Raw genomic sequence first — 18,868 nt, 5'->3', positions numbered from 1 at the left:
GCAACCAGCCAGGTCAGAAAATAAAGAACTCCTCTGTTACACAGATGACATGTTGTTTGGTCTCAGACCTCTAGGTAAATCATGTTGTGTTATCATATTAGAATGGATAGAGACGATTCATACCTTTTCTGTGCTGCATTGAGCCTGTCATCCTCAGCAGTGTGGTCCGTTTGAGCTGGAAAAGACAAAAAACAACATGGAGTAAACAAACCTATGTGTGAGGCAGTATTCATCGAGGCATTGAGGTCAAAGTACATACAGTAGTGGGAATAGATATTTCCAAAGGGAGGTCAACTGAGGTACAACAATGAGACTCCATACAGTCCCACTGATACAGGGTCACACTGGGTGGAGCCCAGATGGGGGCACTGTGGGAAAAGACCTATCCTCTCCCAGGTGGAGGGATGAGTGTTAGGGTGGAGGGTCACCAGGTTGACATGTCTAGGGTGAAAGAGCATGTGATAGAGGTGTCTGTGCATTTCACTGAGATTGATTGTAAGAGATAAGATAATTGTGTGTCAGTTGGTAGAACATGGCGCTTGCAACGCCAGGATAGTTAGTGGGTTTGATTCCCAGGACCACCCATACATAAAATGCACGCAGTATATATATATAGAGTACCAGTCAAAAGTTTGGACACACCTACTCATTCAAGGGTTTTTCTTAATTTTTACTATTTTCTACATTGTAGAATAATAATGAAGACATCCGAACTATGAAATAACACATATGGAATCATGTAGTAACCAAAAGTGTTAAACAAATCAAAATATATTTTATATTCTTGATGTCAGATTTGCACACTCTTGGCATTCTCTCAACCAGCTGCATGAGGTAGTCACCTGGAATGCATTTCAATTAACAGGTGTGCCTTGTAAAAAGTCAATTTGTGGAATTTCTTTCCTTATTAATGCGTTTGAGCCAATCAGTTGTGTTGTGACAAGTTAAGGGTGGTATACAGAATATAGCCCTATTTGGTAAAAGACCAAGTTCATATTATGTCAAGAACATATAAGCAAAGAGAAACAACCGTCCATCATTACTTTAAGACATGAAGGTCAGTCAATCCAGAACATTTTACAAACTTTTAAAGTTTCTTCAAGTGCAGTCGCAAAAACCATCAAGTGCTCTCATGAAACTGGCTCTCGTGAGAACCACCACAGGAAAGGAAGCCCCAGAGTTACCTCTGCTGCAGAGGATAAGTTCATTAGAGTTAGTTGCATCTCAGATTGCAGCCCAAATAAATGCCTCACAGAGTTCAAGTAACAGACACATCTCAACATCAACTGTTCAGAGGAGACTGCGTGAATCAGACCTCCATGGTCGAATTTCTGCAAAGAAACCACTACTTAAGGACACCAATAAGAAGAAGACACTTGCTTGGGCCAAGAAACACGAGCAATGGATATTAGACCGTTGGAAATCAGTCCTTTGGTCTGATGAGTCCAAATTTGAGATTTTTGGTTCCAACTGCCATGTCTTTGTGAGTCGCAGAGTAGGTAAACGGATGATCTCCGCATGTGTGGTTCCCACCATGAAGCATGGAGGAGGAGGTGGGATGGTGCTTTGCTGGTGACACTGTCGGTGATTTATTTATAATTCAAGGCACACTTAACCAGCATGGCTACCACAGCATTCTGCAGTGTCCCATCTGGTTTGCGCTTAGTGGGACAGTCATTTGTTTTTCAACAGGACAATGACCCAACACACCTCCAGGCTGTGTAAGGACTATTTGACCAAGAAGGAGATTGATGGAGTGCTGCATCAGATGACCTGGCCTCCACAATCACCCAACCTCAACCCAATTGAGATGGTTTGGGATAAGTTGGACGGCAGAGTGAAAGAAAAGCAGCCAACAAGTGCTCAGCATATGTGGGAACTCCTTCAAGACTTTTGGAAAAGCATTCCAGGTTATGCTGGTTGAGAGAATACCATGAGTGTGCAAAGCTGTCATCAAGGCAAAAGGGTGGCTAATTTGAAGAATCTCAAATATAACATATATTTTGATTTGTTTAACACTTTTTTGGTTACTACATGATCCCATATGTGTTACTTCATAATCATGATGTCTTCACTATTATTCTACAATGTAGAAAATAGTAAAAATAAAGAAAAACCCTTGAATGAGTAGGTGTCCAGACTTTTAACTGATACTGTACAGTATATATATACAGTGTGTTGATGAAGAGTGTGAGTTGGTGATGTCTGGGGTGTGGTTGTAGTAGAAGAGGTCTCAGTGGACTTTGTTGAGGAGGGGAAAGGAGCAGAGGCGCAGAGCAGGGGCACAGGCAGCACAGAGCTGGGCTGAGGAGTGAGTGTATGAGGCTCGGGAACTGGAGGCTCCTGTGGACTCCTGCCATGTAAACGTGTCTAAATGCAAGGCAGATGTGTGCGGCCGGCCAGGGCGAGGTGCAAGAATTTATCTAGGGCCAGAGAGTGCCTGTGATCTCAGATTTATTGCATTTTTCCAGATTCATCCTTTTTACAATGATGGGGGACCTTTCCCACTTGAAGATTTAAGAGGGGGAAGTCTCCCAAAAATTGTTCAAAGGCAGGTTTGCGGGTCTTTTGGGAGAGGGTGAGCTTAAGCTGCAACCACCCCATTTTTTTTTTTACATAAGGAGGCTGATTGTCTGAGATAAACCTAATGAAAGGAAGGGGTGGCCATGGCTGGGAAGGGGGAGGAGGGGGGAGAGTCATGACCAATGGCGTTAGTCACAGCGGGGGGGTCGAGCTGGCGCCTGAGGTCCTCTCTGGTGCGGTTCTGTGTAGAGGTGGCACCAGGCTGGCCGGCGCTCTGAGAGAGAGTGGTCCACAGAGCGAGAGAGAAAGAGAGCGAGAGAGAGAGAGAGAGAGAGAGAGAGAGAGAGAGAGAGAGAGAGAGAGAGAGAGAGAGAGAGAGAGAGAGAGAGAGAAAGAGAGTGAGAGAGAGAGAGAGAGAGAAAGAGGATGTGTGAAGTTTCTCTTCCTCCGCTACCTGTGTAAACATGAAACCAGTAGTGGCTAACTAGAACGTTATGAGACACGCATGCTGAGAGGGACAATAAATTAGGCCTTTAAAACTCTGACACACTTTTCCAAACCACTGGTTTACCAAGCATTCAGATAACGAAGGGCTAGGGAACTACATATATAAGCTGTGTTAAGGACCTGGAAGCTTTCTGTGAAAGAAAATTACACAATCTTTACTAGATTGGTTACTACAGCTCCACTGCTATAAAAAGGTTTTGATGTATGTACAGCTGAGCCAAATACATTTAAACTCAGTTTTCACAATTGAATATTAGAGATCGCGCACCAGCTGTTGTTAACAAAGAGACACACACCTCCCCCTTGAGCTTACTCGCGGCTGCCATTCGATCCTGCCGATCGAATGGCAGTGATTGTACTTTCGCCAATAGAACAGAGGGTAAAGGCGGTTTATGTACTCGCCGACGTAGTTTCGTCAGGGTGCCCGCACGTCGAAATCTCTTACGTCATCTTTTCCTTTTTCCAGTCTCTGGGATTAGGGCCTGGTCCGGGGTGAGCAGTATGTCCTATGTTGCCAACTCGTTGAAGTAGAAATCTTCATCCAAATCGAGGTTACTGATCCCTGTTCTGATGTTCAGAAGCTCTTTTTGGCCATTGGAAACGATGGTGGACACATTATTTACAAAATAAGTTAAGATCAACAACAGAAAAAAAGCACAAAATAGCAGAATTGGTCAGGAGCCCGTAAAATGGCAGCTAGCTTTTGCAGCGCCATTCATTCTCATCTTATAAAGAGGCTGAGAGCTGCTGCAGACACGACTCCAACACCATCCTTAAGTTTTCAGATGACAGTTTGTTTCTTCAACAAGCAGGAAGCACAGGATATGCTGCGAACACCCGACAAGACCAACATCCCCGTTGTTGGCAAGTGAAAGAGACGCAGGTACAGAGGACACAGAGCGGGGTGCCTCGTAAGGATCCGCAGAAGGCGAGTGGGAAAGCTGCCGTTACCGTCAATATTACTCGCCAACGTACAATCATTGGACAATAAATTAGACGAGGTATGATCACGAATATCCTAACAATGGGACATCAAAAACTGTAACATCTTATGTTTCACTGAATCGTGGTTGAATGATGACATGGATTCAGTTAGCAGGATATATACGCTGCACCGGCAAGATAGAACAGCACACTCCGGTAAGACGAGGGGGGCGTTCTGTGCATATTTGTAAACAACAGCTGGTTCACGAAATCTAAGGAAGTCTCAAGATTTTGCTCGCCTGAAGTAGAGTATCTTACGATAAACTGTATACCACACTAATTGCCAAGAGAGTTTTCATCTATACTTTTTTGTGGCTGTTTATTTACCACCACAGACGAATGCTGGCAATAAGACCACACTCAGTCAGCTGTATAAGGAAATAAGCAAACAGGAAACCGCTCACCCAGAGGCAGCGCTCCTAGTGGCCGGAGACTTTAATGCAGGGAAACATATCAGTTTTACCTAATCTCTATCAACATGTTAAATGCGCAACCAGAGGGGAAAAAAAATCAATGACCTGTACTCCACACACAGAGACGCGTACAAAGCTCTCCCTCACCCTCTATTTGGTAAATCTGACCACAATTCTATCCTCCTGATTCCTGCTTACAAGCAAAAATTAAAGCAGTAAGCACCAGTGACTCGGTCTATAAAAAAGTGGTCAGAAGAAGCAGATGCTAAACTACAGGACTGTTTTGCTATCACAGACTGGAACATGTTCCGGGTTTCTTCCGATTACATTGAGGTGTACACCACATCAGTCACTGGCTTTATCAATAAGTGCAACGAGGACGTCGTCCCCACAGTGACTGTACGTACATACCCCAACCAGAAGCCATGGATTACAGGCAACATTCGCACTGAACTAAAGGGTAGAGATGCCACTTTCAAAGTGCGGGACTAACCCGGAAGCTTATAAGAAATCCTGCTATGCCCTCCGACAAACCATCAAACAGGCAAAGCGCCAATACAGGGCTAAGATTGAATCGTACTACACCAGCTCCGATGCTTGTCTTATGTGGCAGGGCTTACAAACTATTACAGACTACAAAGGGAAGCACAGCTACAAGCTGCCCAGTGACACGAGCCTACCAGACAAGCTAAATAATTTCTATGCTCGTTTCGAGGCAAGCAACACTGAGGCATGCATGAGAGCATCAGCTGTTCCGGACGACTGTGTGATCACGCTCTCCGTAGCCGATGTGAGTAAGACCTTTAAACAGGTCAACATTCACAAGGCCGCGGGGCCAGATGGATTACCAGGACGTGTGCTCCGGGCATGTGATGACGAACTGGCAGGTGTCTTCACTGACATTTTCAACATGTCCCTGATTGAGTCTGTAATACCAACATGTTTCAAGCAGACCACCATAGTCCCTGTGCCCAAGAACACAAAGGCAACCTGCCTAAAACCTATTCCCCCTCAGGAGACTGAAACGATTTGGCATGGGTCCTCAGATCCTCAAAAGGTTTTAAGCTGCACCATCGGAGGCATCCTGACGGGTTGCATCACTGCTCGGCCTCCGACCGCAAGGCACTACAGAGGGTAGTGCGTACGGCCCAGTACATCACCGGGGCCAAGCTTCCTGCCATCCAGGACCTCGACACCAGGTGGTGTCAGAGGAAGGCCCTAGACATTGTCAAAGACATTGTCAAAGACTCCAGCCACCCTAGTCATAGACTGTTCTCTCTGCTTCCGCATAGCAAGCGGTACCGGAGCGCCAAGTCTAGGTACAAGAGGCTTCTAAACAGCTTCTACCCCCAAGCCATAAGACTCCTGAACATCTAATCAAATGGCTAAAATACCCCTTGTATATAGCCCCGCTATTGTTATTGACTGCTGCTCTTTAATTATTTGTTATACTTATCTCTTACTTTTTTTTAGGTATTTTCTTAAAACTGCATTGTTGGTTAAGGGCTCGTAAGTAAGCATTTCACTGTAAGTTCCACACCTGTTGTATTCGGCGCATGTGACAAATAACATTTGATTTGATTTGAAGTTAGGGACTCAACATTACAGCATTCTATCAAAAATGTCCAAAATCTGAGCAGATAAAACAAGAGGAAGAGCAGTACTGTATCTATGGAAGGGAAGCAGGGGTGGGTCACAGCCCCCACAGCTTCCTCACAGCCTCCTGACAGTCTCCCAGGCAGTTCTGGGTCAGCGCTCCACAGACACGGTCACATGAGCTGCTCTGCTCCCCTGCCTCGCACAGGAGCAAGCATGGAGTGCACTATGACCAGCAGACTCTCCCTCCTCCATAAAAAAGCATACAGTGTGTATGAGTTAATACTGTTACACATGCTTGCTTATGGTTATCACTGTCCATCAATACCGATGACGAGATTGCTACCAGAAGCACACCGGCACGCATGCACCCTGGACAACACTAATACTGTTCCCACAGTCAATTCAATATTTAGATCCTCCACAACCCTTTTGTGTGACAACTGTTCCTTTGTTCTGTATATTGAAGTCATAGAATCATCCTCAAGAGATGAGCAATGGAAGGGACCTATCACCAGCACTAAACCACACTGCTTCACAAGTAAGAGCAACTGCTGGAGGAGCTCTGTTTATTAAGAATGGTTTATATGTTTCCCACTGGAAAGTTTATGTTTAAGATGTGTTTTTGTTAACCAATACCATTTTGTAGCCAGTGGCAACCATCATGGTTTAAAGACCTTTCAAATATTCTGTGATTTTGACCAATAATACAGATAGAGGTTTGACACACTGGAATGTTAAAAAGAGTAAACATTCTAGAACACATTTCCATTTGCAATGTGTAACTAGGAGACAAACATACCAAGGCAGACTTTGTTTGCAACACATACAGTACATTAATCATTTCTATGCTGAAAACACTGCCCTGCCTCCAGTTCTCACTCTGTACCTCCAACAACATATGGATGCAATCTCTCTCTGAGATACCTCATTTGCATTTTTTATAGAAAGAGCCTATTGTTTAACAATATTCTCTGTCCGCCGCAAGTAATGTGTGCAATTTGCCCTTTAATGTAGTAAAATGTAGATCGCCTTGCGTGACGCTAACACTTTTGTCTGTCACTAGTACTTTGTAGAGATAAAAGACGTTGTTGAGAATGTTGGCCTCAGAGGAGGTCCACTTTAAGCCAACTCTGATGCTCTACCAGACCTATAGAGGTTTATAGACCTGAGTCAGTGTGTTTTGTTAATAGCCCGCTCTTTGTGGCTCTTTGTGGCATGCAGAAATGTGAAGGCCCTCGCCTCGCCTGTGGCAGCTATGTGAAGATGGTGAAGGTGGCGAGATTGCATGCAGGTGGTTGTTGGCTTGCCAAGTTGCTTTGAGATGAATTCTGTTTGGTTGCACTTATGTTTACCCACTGCGAGACTGATGAGAGCTTGATCGTTTAAAACCAGTGAACTGTGTGAGAACATTGGCAGAAGCACACCTAAGTACTGTATGGGAGTCCTAGTTGGCACTCATTCAAATGGGGAAGAGCTTCTGTATGTATTATGGTGCTTTAGCGACACAAGCCTGGCACCCACTCTGCATAAGCCTGACACAAGGCCTCTCCCTCTGTCTGCAAGACACATTGTAATGCAAGTTAGGATCAGATGTGTCTGCTATGTGAACAATAACTTCTGGGAATATTTACACAGTAATTTCCAGTAAATCAGGGATCACACCCCGTCTCTGTAAACTCCTTCCCTCTGCCTCTCACATCCCTATGATCAATAGTAATCACAGTTGAACACGTTGGCCCTTTGGGCCGTTGGAGGAACGCTCCGAGATGGATGTCCACTTTCTCTCTAGGAACACTATGACCTCTGTGTTTCCTCATGCTGCATACCACAGAAACCATACAGGAGCCTGTGTCTGCATGATGGAAGTGAATAAGCTTTATGTTTTCAATGGCAGCAGCTCTACTGGCTGACTGGCTGCCTTTGCAAGGCACTGGAGGGGGCTGTAGGAAGCGTCTGGGGTGAAGATGTCTAGTGGAGGGGGGAGAGGTAGAGGGGATCAGAGCGTCTCCACCTCGGTGCAGTGTGTCCCTGGCTAACACAGTGGTCCCCAAGCTGTCCAACCAGCCTTTACGAGGCCTCAGCCAGGGATGTCCTGCCAGCTTTATAGCAGCCATGAGTACAGGCAGCATGTTAAGGGCAATGTGATCCTCTCTGCAGGGTTAGGCTTTAGACACCTGTCCCTGACAGGCAGCTCTGTCTCTAACTAACGCTGGCCCTGGGCTCCACCACCACCCAACTAACGGCCTGACAGGGCAAACAAATATAGTGAAGAGCTAAATTACAGCTTTGGGAAAACAGGATCTTTCTAGTTTCTCTCTGAGTTTGGTTTCTTTACATGACATTCTCCTCAGCAATAAATAGTCTATGTGGAGAATATTTAATCTCTGAAGACAGATTTGGAGAACAGTGGGTTCATTCTCCATTCAGAGAGGTGACAGGCTGGCTTAGAGACATGACAGAGGGGGTGAATATACATCATCACTATCTACTGGTAGAACTTGGGAGTGTGTCACAGAGTATGATTTGGCGGTAGGATGAGGGGGAAGGTCGTCTCATCACTCAGTCCAGTGGATGGGCTCTGACACAGGCCTCTGCTTGCCTCAGATACAGTGAGTGATATCAAAAAATCGAGGATCCTCATTTCCAAGAGCTGCCATTATAATCAGTAGAGAAAAAGTGGCTTACGGAGAACAAGGGGAGTGTAAACACATCTAAACACCCAATCAGGCCAGACCAAGTGCAGTCACTCTGACCTCTGGCTTTATTAGCTCTCACTGGGGATCAAACAGCCTGTGCTGCCCTGCCATGCCTGGGTTAGGTGACACGCTATGAGTCTGCTGGAGCAGTATTTACTAAAACAACATATAAAAACAACACATAGCACCCCCTGGAGGTCAACACATGGGGTCATGTTTAGGGTTGCAAAGCTATCGGTGATTGACCAAAGTTACCAGAATCTTTAGTAATTTTGGTAATTAACAGAAAATATATGGCAATCTATTGTAACTTTGGTCATTTATACTTGAATAACTTAAAAAAAAAAAATTCATATATAATAATATAGTTTTATATCTATATTCTATATTGTCCATAAGTTTCTAGTAGATGGACTGAATGGTTGAAGAGAAAATAGCCTAATAATGAAAAAATGTATAATCTAATCAACAATGGCATTATTTTCAATCAACTCTGCAAACTATTGACTTTTCTTCACAACTGCTACCAGTTTGACGCCAAAACATTGACAACCAATACATATTGATATAGTAAATTTAAAAAATATATATATAATATAAATATATATATATACACAGTGCATTCGGAAAGTATTCAGAGCCCTTCCCTTTTTCCACATTTTGTTACGTTACATCCTTATTCTAAAATGGATTTAATAAAAAAAATGTTACTCATCAATCTACACACAATACCCCATAATGACAAAGCGGAAACAGGTATCTAGACATTTTTGAAAATGTATTTAAAATAATTTACATAAGTATTCAGACCCTTTGCTATGTGACTCCAAATTGAGCTCAGATGCATCCTGCTTCCATTGATCATCCTTGAGATGTTTCTACAACTTGATTGGAGTCCACCGGTGGTAAATTCAATTGATTGGACATGATTTGGAAAGGCACACACCTGTCTATATAAGGTCCCACAGTTGACAGTGCATATCAGAGCAAAAACCAAGTCATGCGGTCGAAGGAATTGTCCGTAGAGCTCAGAGACAGGATTGTGTCGAGGCACAGATCTGGGGAATGGTACCAAAACATTTCTGCAGCATTGCAGGTCCCCAAGAACACAGTGGCCACCATCATTCTTAAAATGGAAGAAGCTTGGAACCACCACGTCTTTTCCTAGAGATGGCTGCCCGGCCATACTGAGCAATCGGGGGAGAAGGTCCTTGGTCAGGGAGGTGACCAAGAATCCGATGGTCACTCTGACAGAGCTCCAGAGTTCTTCTGAGGAGATGGAAGAATCTTCCAGAAGGACAACCATCTCACAACCATCTCTGCAGCACTCCACCAATCAGGCATTTAAGGTAGATAAAAAGTAATGGGGTCTGCATACTTTCTGAATGCACTGTACATGCAATATACTTTGTGGACTTCAGCGGACAGAGGTTGCTCTCCAGTTTTGTGATGAAACAAAGGTGTTGTTGAATTTATTCTGCCACTGTATCTTCTTATTGTCTCAGCCTTATGCCTATATATCATGCTGGCAAGGCATATGACTAACAGGTTATAGAGCAAGTAACGCAATTAACACAACACATACAGCAGGTTGTGATATGGCTTTTTTCCCCTGGCTTCCCCAGTGATTTTACCCATGCACCGCTACTGTCCTAGTCATGTCTCTTCTCCTCCCCTCTCTGGTTATGGTTTGTTTTACTCACCGGTCGAGACGAAGGCCTCCATTTTCTCCTTGAAGGGCTGGAGGTCCTTCTCAGAGGAGCTAGCACACACCTTCTGAACAGCCTTTTCACACACTGAGGGAGAGAGAGAGCGGGAAATGTTAAATATCTGACATTTCTCAGCAGGAATGGATTAAAAAAGCTCTGGTCTCGGTTGGGTGGGGGAGAGAAAGTGTGAGCGAGAGTAGACTGTATACTGCGGTGTACTGTGTGAATTTGGCATTTATTATTGGGCTAAGCTGTAAAACAATAACAAGCGTGCCCAAACAGCAAATGTAGCACATTTCCAGCACTTTCATAAGTGAGTTGACCAAAACCTGCCGAGGGAAAACATTTGAGGGGAAATGTGTGTGAATCTCCTCCAAAACATCCCAACCAGATGGCTATTGAAAAGACCTTGCAATCACTTAAATGAGCTTGGTCTGCATTCAAAATGAGAAATGTATTATAAATCTTCATAAACACAGACTGTTCTTTGAATGTGAGTAGGGTGTTCAATCTGTTACTCTCAAAAAATGTGAGGAGATAACACATGTTGACGCCACAGATACTGGGGTAAGACAGTCATCCAACCAACACCATGAGTGTTTGGCCCACTAGCTGATATGACATGGTGGCAGTAGATGGGCTGTCCTGTTCTGGCTCTCCCCAGTGGAACTGTACATGTGGGTGACGGCTGAATGTCGAAGCCTTGTTTGTTGTGGATGGGTCTTTGTTGCCCTGCCAAACCACCTAGCTCACACAAGCTCAAAGGAAACAATGATGACTTGGGCAAACGTGAGCCAAACTATTTCATTTACTCCTAACAATCAGCGTGGGACGCTATATACAGAGCGGCCTGCCGGAATAACTTTTGCAACTTTACTCAAACCTGCAAGTCATTAATGAGTGCAGTAAATACCTTGTGTTGGTTATTACTGCATAGCTAAATGTCTTAACAACACAACAGGAACACTTGGCTGGTCAGAGTGTGAGACTGCTTCACTGGTTTCCAGAATAATCCAGAGGGATGTATTAAGAACAGGTGAATATGCCCAGTTACCCACAATCCTTTTCCAGGGTCTCAGGAGTAGTTGCTCTTGAAAGGTGAGGGACTAAACTTGAACTACTGCACACTAATTGAGTAAGAAAATACATCATCTACAGCTGAGGGACAACCATGACACAAACCTGATCAGGTGAGCCAGCTGAAACACCACTGAAAAGTTCCTACTTTAAAAAAAAGTCTTAGATCCCTCGCTCCTTAAAATCCCCCTGTCTCAAACAGGCACATTAAAGGGTGTTCAAAACAGAAAGACTACAATTAAGAGGCGGATCTCCTCTAAATGTGGTCCAGACAGTGTAGGCCACAAGAAGGAAACCACCAAAACATCAGCAGCTGCATGAAATAAAAACCCAGTGGGCTCTGGTTTAGGACATTGTCCTACAGTGACAATACATAGGCACAGAGGAGGGGTAGGGGTGGGGGGAGAGGGAGGAGGAGGAGGAGCTGGAGCCCTTTCTAAAGCAGTCTCCTGGGGATATGCAGGCTACAGTGTAAAAGTATTACCACAGTCTAAAAGTATTTCTACAGTGTAAAAATATTACTACAGTGAAACAGCATTACTACAGTGTAAAAGTATTACTACAGTGTAAAAGTATTTCTACACTGTAAAAGTATTACTACAGTTACAGTGTAAAAGTATTAATACAGTGAAACAGTATTACCACAGTGAAACAGGCCAACTGAAGGCCCACTTTGCTCCCAGGGGCCTGCTCTCCCCACAGCCACCTAATCCCATTACTGTAAATATGTCCATGCTGTTCTCTAATTGGCCAGTGAGTGTTATTCTGCGTCCTCTGTCCCCAAACAGCCGTGTCAATTTCCCTGGGTTTACAGCAGCAGAGAGAGAGCGAGAGAGAGAGAGTGACAGAGAGAGAGAGACCTGGCCCCTGGCAGTAACATCCCAAAAATACAAAAATAATGATTTTCCAAAGAAGATCCAGATCTCAGGGAATTAGACCAAAGTTCTCAATTGGTACAAAATATATAGAGTACTGCACACACTACAATTACTTAGGTTTAAAAATAAGCTCAACTGGACACCTTAATGAGGCAGTGAATGAACTGAGAGAGAAAGCACGCAGGGCATTCTACGCCATTAAAAAACAAATTCAAATTGAAATACCTATTAAAATTTGGCTAAAACTAATTGAATGTGTCATTGAACCAATTGCACTTTATGGCAGCGAGGTGTGGGGTCCACTTGCAAAACAAGATTTCACCAAATGGGACAAACACCCAATTGAAACCCTGCATGCAGAGTTCTGTAAGATTCTCCGACATATCCAGAGGAAAACTACAAACAATGCATGCAGGGCAGAATTAGGCCAATATCCAATAATAATAATTTTAAAAAAAAGAGCACTTAAAGTTTTGGAAACATCTCAAATATAGTGACCCCCTCTCATAGCATTACCAAGCCCTGAAATGCCAAGAGCTGAGCAAAGAAAAGAGTCCCCTCATCCAGCTGGTCCTGGGGCTGAGTTCACAAACCGGTTCTACTAACACACTGAAGCCTCAGGACCAGAACATCCAATCAATCAGAATAAAACAAATTACAACACAGTCAAAACAAAACTACATTGCTTATTGGGAAGCACAAGCACAAAGCAAAATGCAGTGCTATCTGGCCTTAAATCAACAGTACACCGTGGCTAACTATTTGACCATGGTTACTGATCAAAACCTTAGAAAAAACTTGACAAAGTACAGGCTCAGTGAGCACAGCCTTGCCATTGAGAAGGGTAGACACAGGAAACCTGGCTCCCCGTAGAGGAAAGGCTGTGCAACCACTGCACCACAGCAGAACCTGAGACAGAGCTGCATTTCCTGACAAAATGTCAAAAATATAAAACATTTCCCCAAATTTGAAACCCTCATTCAAGTTTTCCCCTGTTGGGGAACCCTCATTCAAGTTTCCCCCTGTTGGGGGAGGACGCAGAGAGCTGTGGGTTGGCAGCGCACTACATTGCTGCCTGCCATTAGATGAGGGACAGTGTCTGACAGACCAACCAACCTGCACGTTTCCTCTACTATATGCTTAGTTATTGTTCAATGTATGGTTATTTTGACCCTTGGTTATTGTTGTTACTGTTGTCCCGTTGACAATTTTGATTCTTATTATTTTAATATCGTAAATATCCAAATTAAGCTTTGGCAATATGTACATTGTTACGTCATGCCAATAAAGCAAATTGAATTGAATTGAGAGAGAGAGAGAGGGATGGAGGGGGGGTAGAGAGAGAGGGGGGTGGGGGAGGGGAGACAGAGACTGCAGTTGAGGCTCTTCCTTCATAGAGGAAAAGACTCTGTTGCAAATGACCACCAAAAGGTGCTTTCCTATCCATCATCTGTGTTAACCAGATAAACATTGTACACTTGGATGATCATTGAGCTCTACATATTTGACTGCCATATAGAAAAGGTTTCTGTTCTCAATGTTCTACTGCTTGAACTCATTCCAGATTCATGTTGATTCTGTTATGCCCTCCTTTATTTCTAACGATCAGTGACAATAAAAAACTCACACAGATAAACTGACACTACATATGTTTTCACCCGTCAAGCATGAATGTTTTGAAAATCCTTTTTAATCAGAGAGAGAGAGAGAGAGAGAGGGAGGTTAGTCTTGTCCGTGGTCTGGCCTGGCAGATCAGTGTTATTTACGCCAGGCACTGGATCATTTTCCATCAGCTCTAAAGCACAAGGAATTCTCTCACTAATCCACAATTATATACAACCCACCCCAGTGCACTGTCAGGCTCCCAGCTTCCTCCTCCCTCCCTCCCTCCCCTCCCTCCCATCCAGGCTAGAGCCCTGCTGTTACCCAGGCTACATTGGGCCAGCCAGGAGATAAAGGTCAAACACGCACACCTCCCTTTAAGATAAATCTATCTCTTAATTTATTTATTTTATTTAACCATTTAACTAGGCAAATCAGTTAAGAACAAATTATTATGTACAATGACGGCCTACCCCGGCCAAACCTTAACCCGGACGACGCTGGGCCAATTGTGCACCGCCCTATGGGACTCTCTATCAGCCTGGACCTATCCAGCATCCATCCCTGGCCCACGTCTTACATAGAGCCTGTCTGAGAACACAACTGCTGTAAGACATGGTACTCCAATGTTCAGGGTTTCAGCTGGTCTGCTGTAAGGGAATGCTTGGGATGTCATAATTTGAGGAAATCATTAAAAAATGATAGATTTTCAGGAAATTAAAGGGGTTTGGGGTCAGCCAGGATATTCTGGAGAGGGTGTAGAAGCTTGGTGGAGAGCATCCTCACGTTCAATATGACAGTCTGGTATGGTTATCTGAGTGTGAGGAGCAAAAGCAAACTGACCAGAATAGTAAACACAGCCAGCAATGTAATTGGTCAACCACAGGCACATGAGCATTCTGTTCCACAAGGCTACCAAAAAGAAGACACTGGCTGTCATTGGCGACCCCTCCCACCCTCTACACCCTCAGTTGGAGAGGCTTCCCTCTGGCCGGCGCTTCAGAATGCCCATGGCCAAGAAGAACGGGTTCAAACATTCATTAGTTCTTTGTGCTGTTGGACTACTAAATGCAAAGTAAATTGTATCGGTATATGTACTTATCTATCTGGTGCAGTTGGGACAGTGGTCATTTGTTAATGAATGTATTAATGTCCTCTATGTTGTTAGTGGATGCAACATGATGGACTGACTGGTTTAAATGTGTATGCTGTGAAAATGTATGTGATTCTTTTAATGAAGGTGATGCCAAAGAAAAATGTCCATCCTGGATGGACAATAAAGTTTTATTCTATTCTATTCTATTCTAGTTGATAGATTTAGCTTCAATTGGCTCCATATCTAAGAAGAAAACAAGGTGAGGAAATGTACAGACAAATCTGTTGAAAAGGCAGTCATCATTTAATATATGGCCTGCTACCAAGACAAAATAATAGAAATCATAGAACATGGTTTACAATTCTTATGTGAGGGTCTTGAGTTTACAAAGACTGTATTATCTACACTCTGCATGTTCCCTGCATCTTGTGCCTGTATTTAAGCAAAATTAGGAGTAGCCTATATTTAACCGTTATGTGGGGAGGAGAGGTAGCGGTACTCTAACCCAAACTGGAGCTTCTGTGTCATAAAATGGACTTCAGGGTAAAGGCCTTGCCTCGACTTGACATTACGGGGCATTTCTAATAAAGACACGGTCTGATTTGCCATGGTGATGAATGCCGAACCCTGCACAGGCCTTCTGTGAAACACTAAACTCCCCTGGGCAGCAAATGAGCTCTGACTGTTCTTTTTTATTTGATACAATTTCATTCAGTAGCGTCCCTGCTTCGCTGTCCGCCCCAATTACCTAGCAGTTAAAGAGCTTTACGTGGCCGTGGTCTCCGCTGACCCTGATTGGATGAAAGGTCAACTCCGTGCCCACATGAGCCCAGGGACAGGGTGAACCAAGGATAGTCTCCAGGAACATATACATGTACCATAGCCCCGAAACGGACAGACACTCCTCCTGACAGATAGAACCAACAACGACGAGACAGCCTATAGGGAGGAGGTCAGAGACCTGACGGTATGGTGCCAGGACAACAACCTCACCCTCAACGTGATCAAGACAAGGGAGATGATTGTGGACTACAGGAAAAGGAGGACCGAGCAGGCCCCCATTCTCATCGACGAGGCTGTAGTGGAGCAGGTTGAGATCTTAAAGTTCCTTGGTGTCCACATCACCAACAAACTAACATGGTCCAAACACACTAAGACAGTCGTGCGTGAAGAGGGCACGACAAAACCTATTCCCCCTCAGGACACTGAAAAGATTTGGCATTGGTCCTCAGATCCTCAAAAGGGTCTACAACTGCACCATCGAGAGCATCCTGACTGGTTGCATCACTGCCTGGTATGGCAACTGCTCGGCCTCCGACCACAAGGCACTTCAGAGGGTAGTGCGTACGGCCCAGTATAACACCGGGGCCACGCTTCCTACCATCCGGGACCTCTACACCAGGCGGTGTCAGAGGTAGGCCCTAAAAATAGTCAAAGACGCCAGCTACCCTAGTCATAGACTGTTCTCTCTGCTACCGAACGGCAAGCGGTACCGGAGCACCAAGTCTAGGTCAAAAGGGCTTCTTAACAGCTTCTACCCCCAAGCCATTAGACTTCTGAACTGCAAATCAAAGGGCTACCCAGACCCCTCTTTTACGCAGCTGCTACTCTCTGTTTATTATCTATGCATGGTCACTTTAACTCTACCTACATGTACATATTACCTCAATTACCTTGACTAACCGGTGCCCCCGCACATTGACTCTGTACTTGTACCCCCTGTATATAGCCTCACTATTGTTATTTTACTGCTGCTCTTTATTATTTTCACTTTTTCTACTTATCTATTTTTTACTGAACACATTTTTATTCTTAACTTCTTAAAGCATTGTTGGTTAAGGGCTTGTAAGTAAGCATTTCACTGTAAGGTCTACACCTGTTGTATACGGTGCATGTGACAAATACAATTTGATTTGAACTGAAAGCCTCAGAAGACACTAGGGAAAACACAGTGCAATATCCAGGTCTTACTCTATAGTTGCCAGGCTTCTTGTGCAGGAGAGAAGGGATGGATCCTACCCCCCCCCCCCCCCCCCCCCCCCCCATCCCCAGAGAGAAACCCAGAGCGAGGTCATCACCTCCTGCCCAAACAGGAAGGGAGATCAAATGAGGATCATGTTTCTGCACGGCAGAGTGGAGGAGAGGGCAGCCGCCAGGCTAGGGAGTCTGACCTACTCCTTTCCATTGTCTCAGACCAGACACACACATACATCTGCCTGGCTACTTACTGGAGCCTCACTCTCGGGAAGAGGGATATGGAGGAACACCACTGAATCTTAGCAAAGAATTAAAAAGTGGGGCAAGTGGATAAGGAGAACTGCTTTCATATTGCTAGCCTCCTCTCAGTTGAGAGCCCTTGTAGCTACAGAACCCATGGGGGTGTGATCCTGTGTCAGCACCAGCCACACAGAGTTAGACATAATTCAGATGTGAATGGAAGTGATCTGATATAATTAAGATCAGTTGGTTTCTTTAGGGTGGTTTATAATAGCGCAGCATAAATATTTATTCCTGGAGGCTGGCGAGGAGGATAAAAATGGGAGTCATAGGTGGACCTCACCAAACACTGAGAATTCAGGCTCACCGCTCCCTGCCAATACCCAGAGGACTCCGGGCGAGACTGCTATTTTCTTCCTGCAGTAGATATAAAATACATAAAATAAATGTATTGTCTTTAAGTAATTTTTCCTAATAAATGACTGACAGCTGGGTCTGGGGCTCTTTTGTAGACTCTTTGTATTTTCCCAGAGGGCAGCAATCTGAATGAGGAGAGGAGAGTGGAGTGGAGAGCATATCTAATTGCTTTCATATTCTTTATTATTGGTTGACTGAAATAACGCCTTTAACCCCCGGACGGCCCAGCTGACCACTGACTGGCTCGATGACTGACTCACTGACTAACTGACTGCCACGGGGGCAACGCCTTTAACCCCCGGACAGCCCAGCGGACCAATGACTGACTAGATGACTGACTCACTGACTAGCTGACTGACTTACTGACTAACTAACTGATTGGCTGGCTGGCTGACTGACTCACTGACTAACTGACGTGCTGGGTGACTGACTCACTGACTAACTCATTGACTGGCTGGCTGGCTGACTCACTGACTAACTAGCTGGCTGACTGACTCATTGGCTAACTGACTGGCTAGCTTGCTGACTGACTCACTGGCTAACTGACTGGCTGGCTGGGTGAATGACTCACTGGCTAATTCACTGGCTGGCTGGCTAACTGGCTGGCTGGCTAACTGGCTGACTGACTCACTGGCTGGCTGACTGACTCACTGGCTAACTGACTGGCTGGCTGAGTGACTGACTCTCTGGCTAATTCACTGGCTAACTGGCTAGTTAAATGGCTGGCTCACTGGCTAACTGGCTGGCTACCTGGCTAACTGGCTGGCTACCTGGCTGGCTAACTGGCTGGCTAACTGGGAGGACCATGCCAATGAGCACTGAGCTCCTGATACCAGCCATGTGGTAAAGTTTCTCCTGTGAGTGTTGCTCCTTTATTGCATTTCCATCCAGCTTTCATATCATCTGTAAACGTTTCAGACAGATAGACTTGCTTTGGCTGAAATGAAGACGCTGACACCTCTGACATAGGATACTGTAAGTAGAGCATGTTCATGGCAGGGGGAAATGGGGGAGTGATGACATGCCTGTTATGGCATGACACGATGCCTGGGAACAAGGAAAAGGTGCTTCAGAGAGTCTGAGATCCTGAATCTACCCTGAAACACCTCTGATGGATGATGGAGGAAAGTGTTCTTACAGGATAAGACAG

The 18,868-nt window shown here is 44.7% G+C and overlaps 1 protein-coding gene across 1 annotated transcript in view; it reads right to left on the bottom strand.

Annotated features, from left to right (window-relative positions):
* LOC120060233 (formin-like) overlaps window positions 1-18,868 on the bottom strand; it is a 54,758-nt gene that overhangs the window by 7,479 nt on the left and 28,411 nt on the right. The window contains exons 13-14 of the mRNA XM_039009394.1: window positions 10,426-10,518; window positions 124-175 (exon numbers count right to left, since the gene is read on the bottom strand). Of these exons, the coding sequence (XP_038865322.1) occupies window positions 124-175; window positions 10,426-10,518 (145 nt within the window). The remainder of the gene's footprint in view (window positions 1-123; window positions 176-10,425; window positions 10,519-18,868) is intronic.

Source organism: Salvelinus namaycush, chromosome 15 (genome assembly GCF_016432855.1).
Source record: "Salvelinus namaycush isolate Seneca chromosome 15, SaNama_1.0, whole genome shotgun sequence".
NCBI classification, from domain to species: Eukaryota; Metazoa; Chordata; class Actinopteri; order Salmoniformes; family Salmonidae; genus Salvelinus; species Salvelinus namaycush.
Note: the sequence above shows the minus strand (reverse complement) of the source record. Positions and strands in the feature narration are given on the sequence as shown.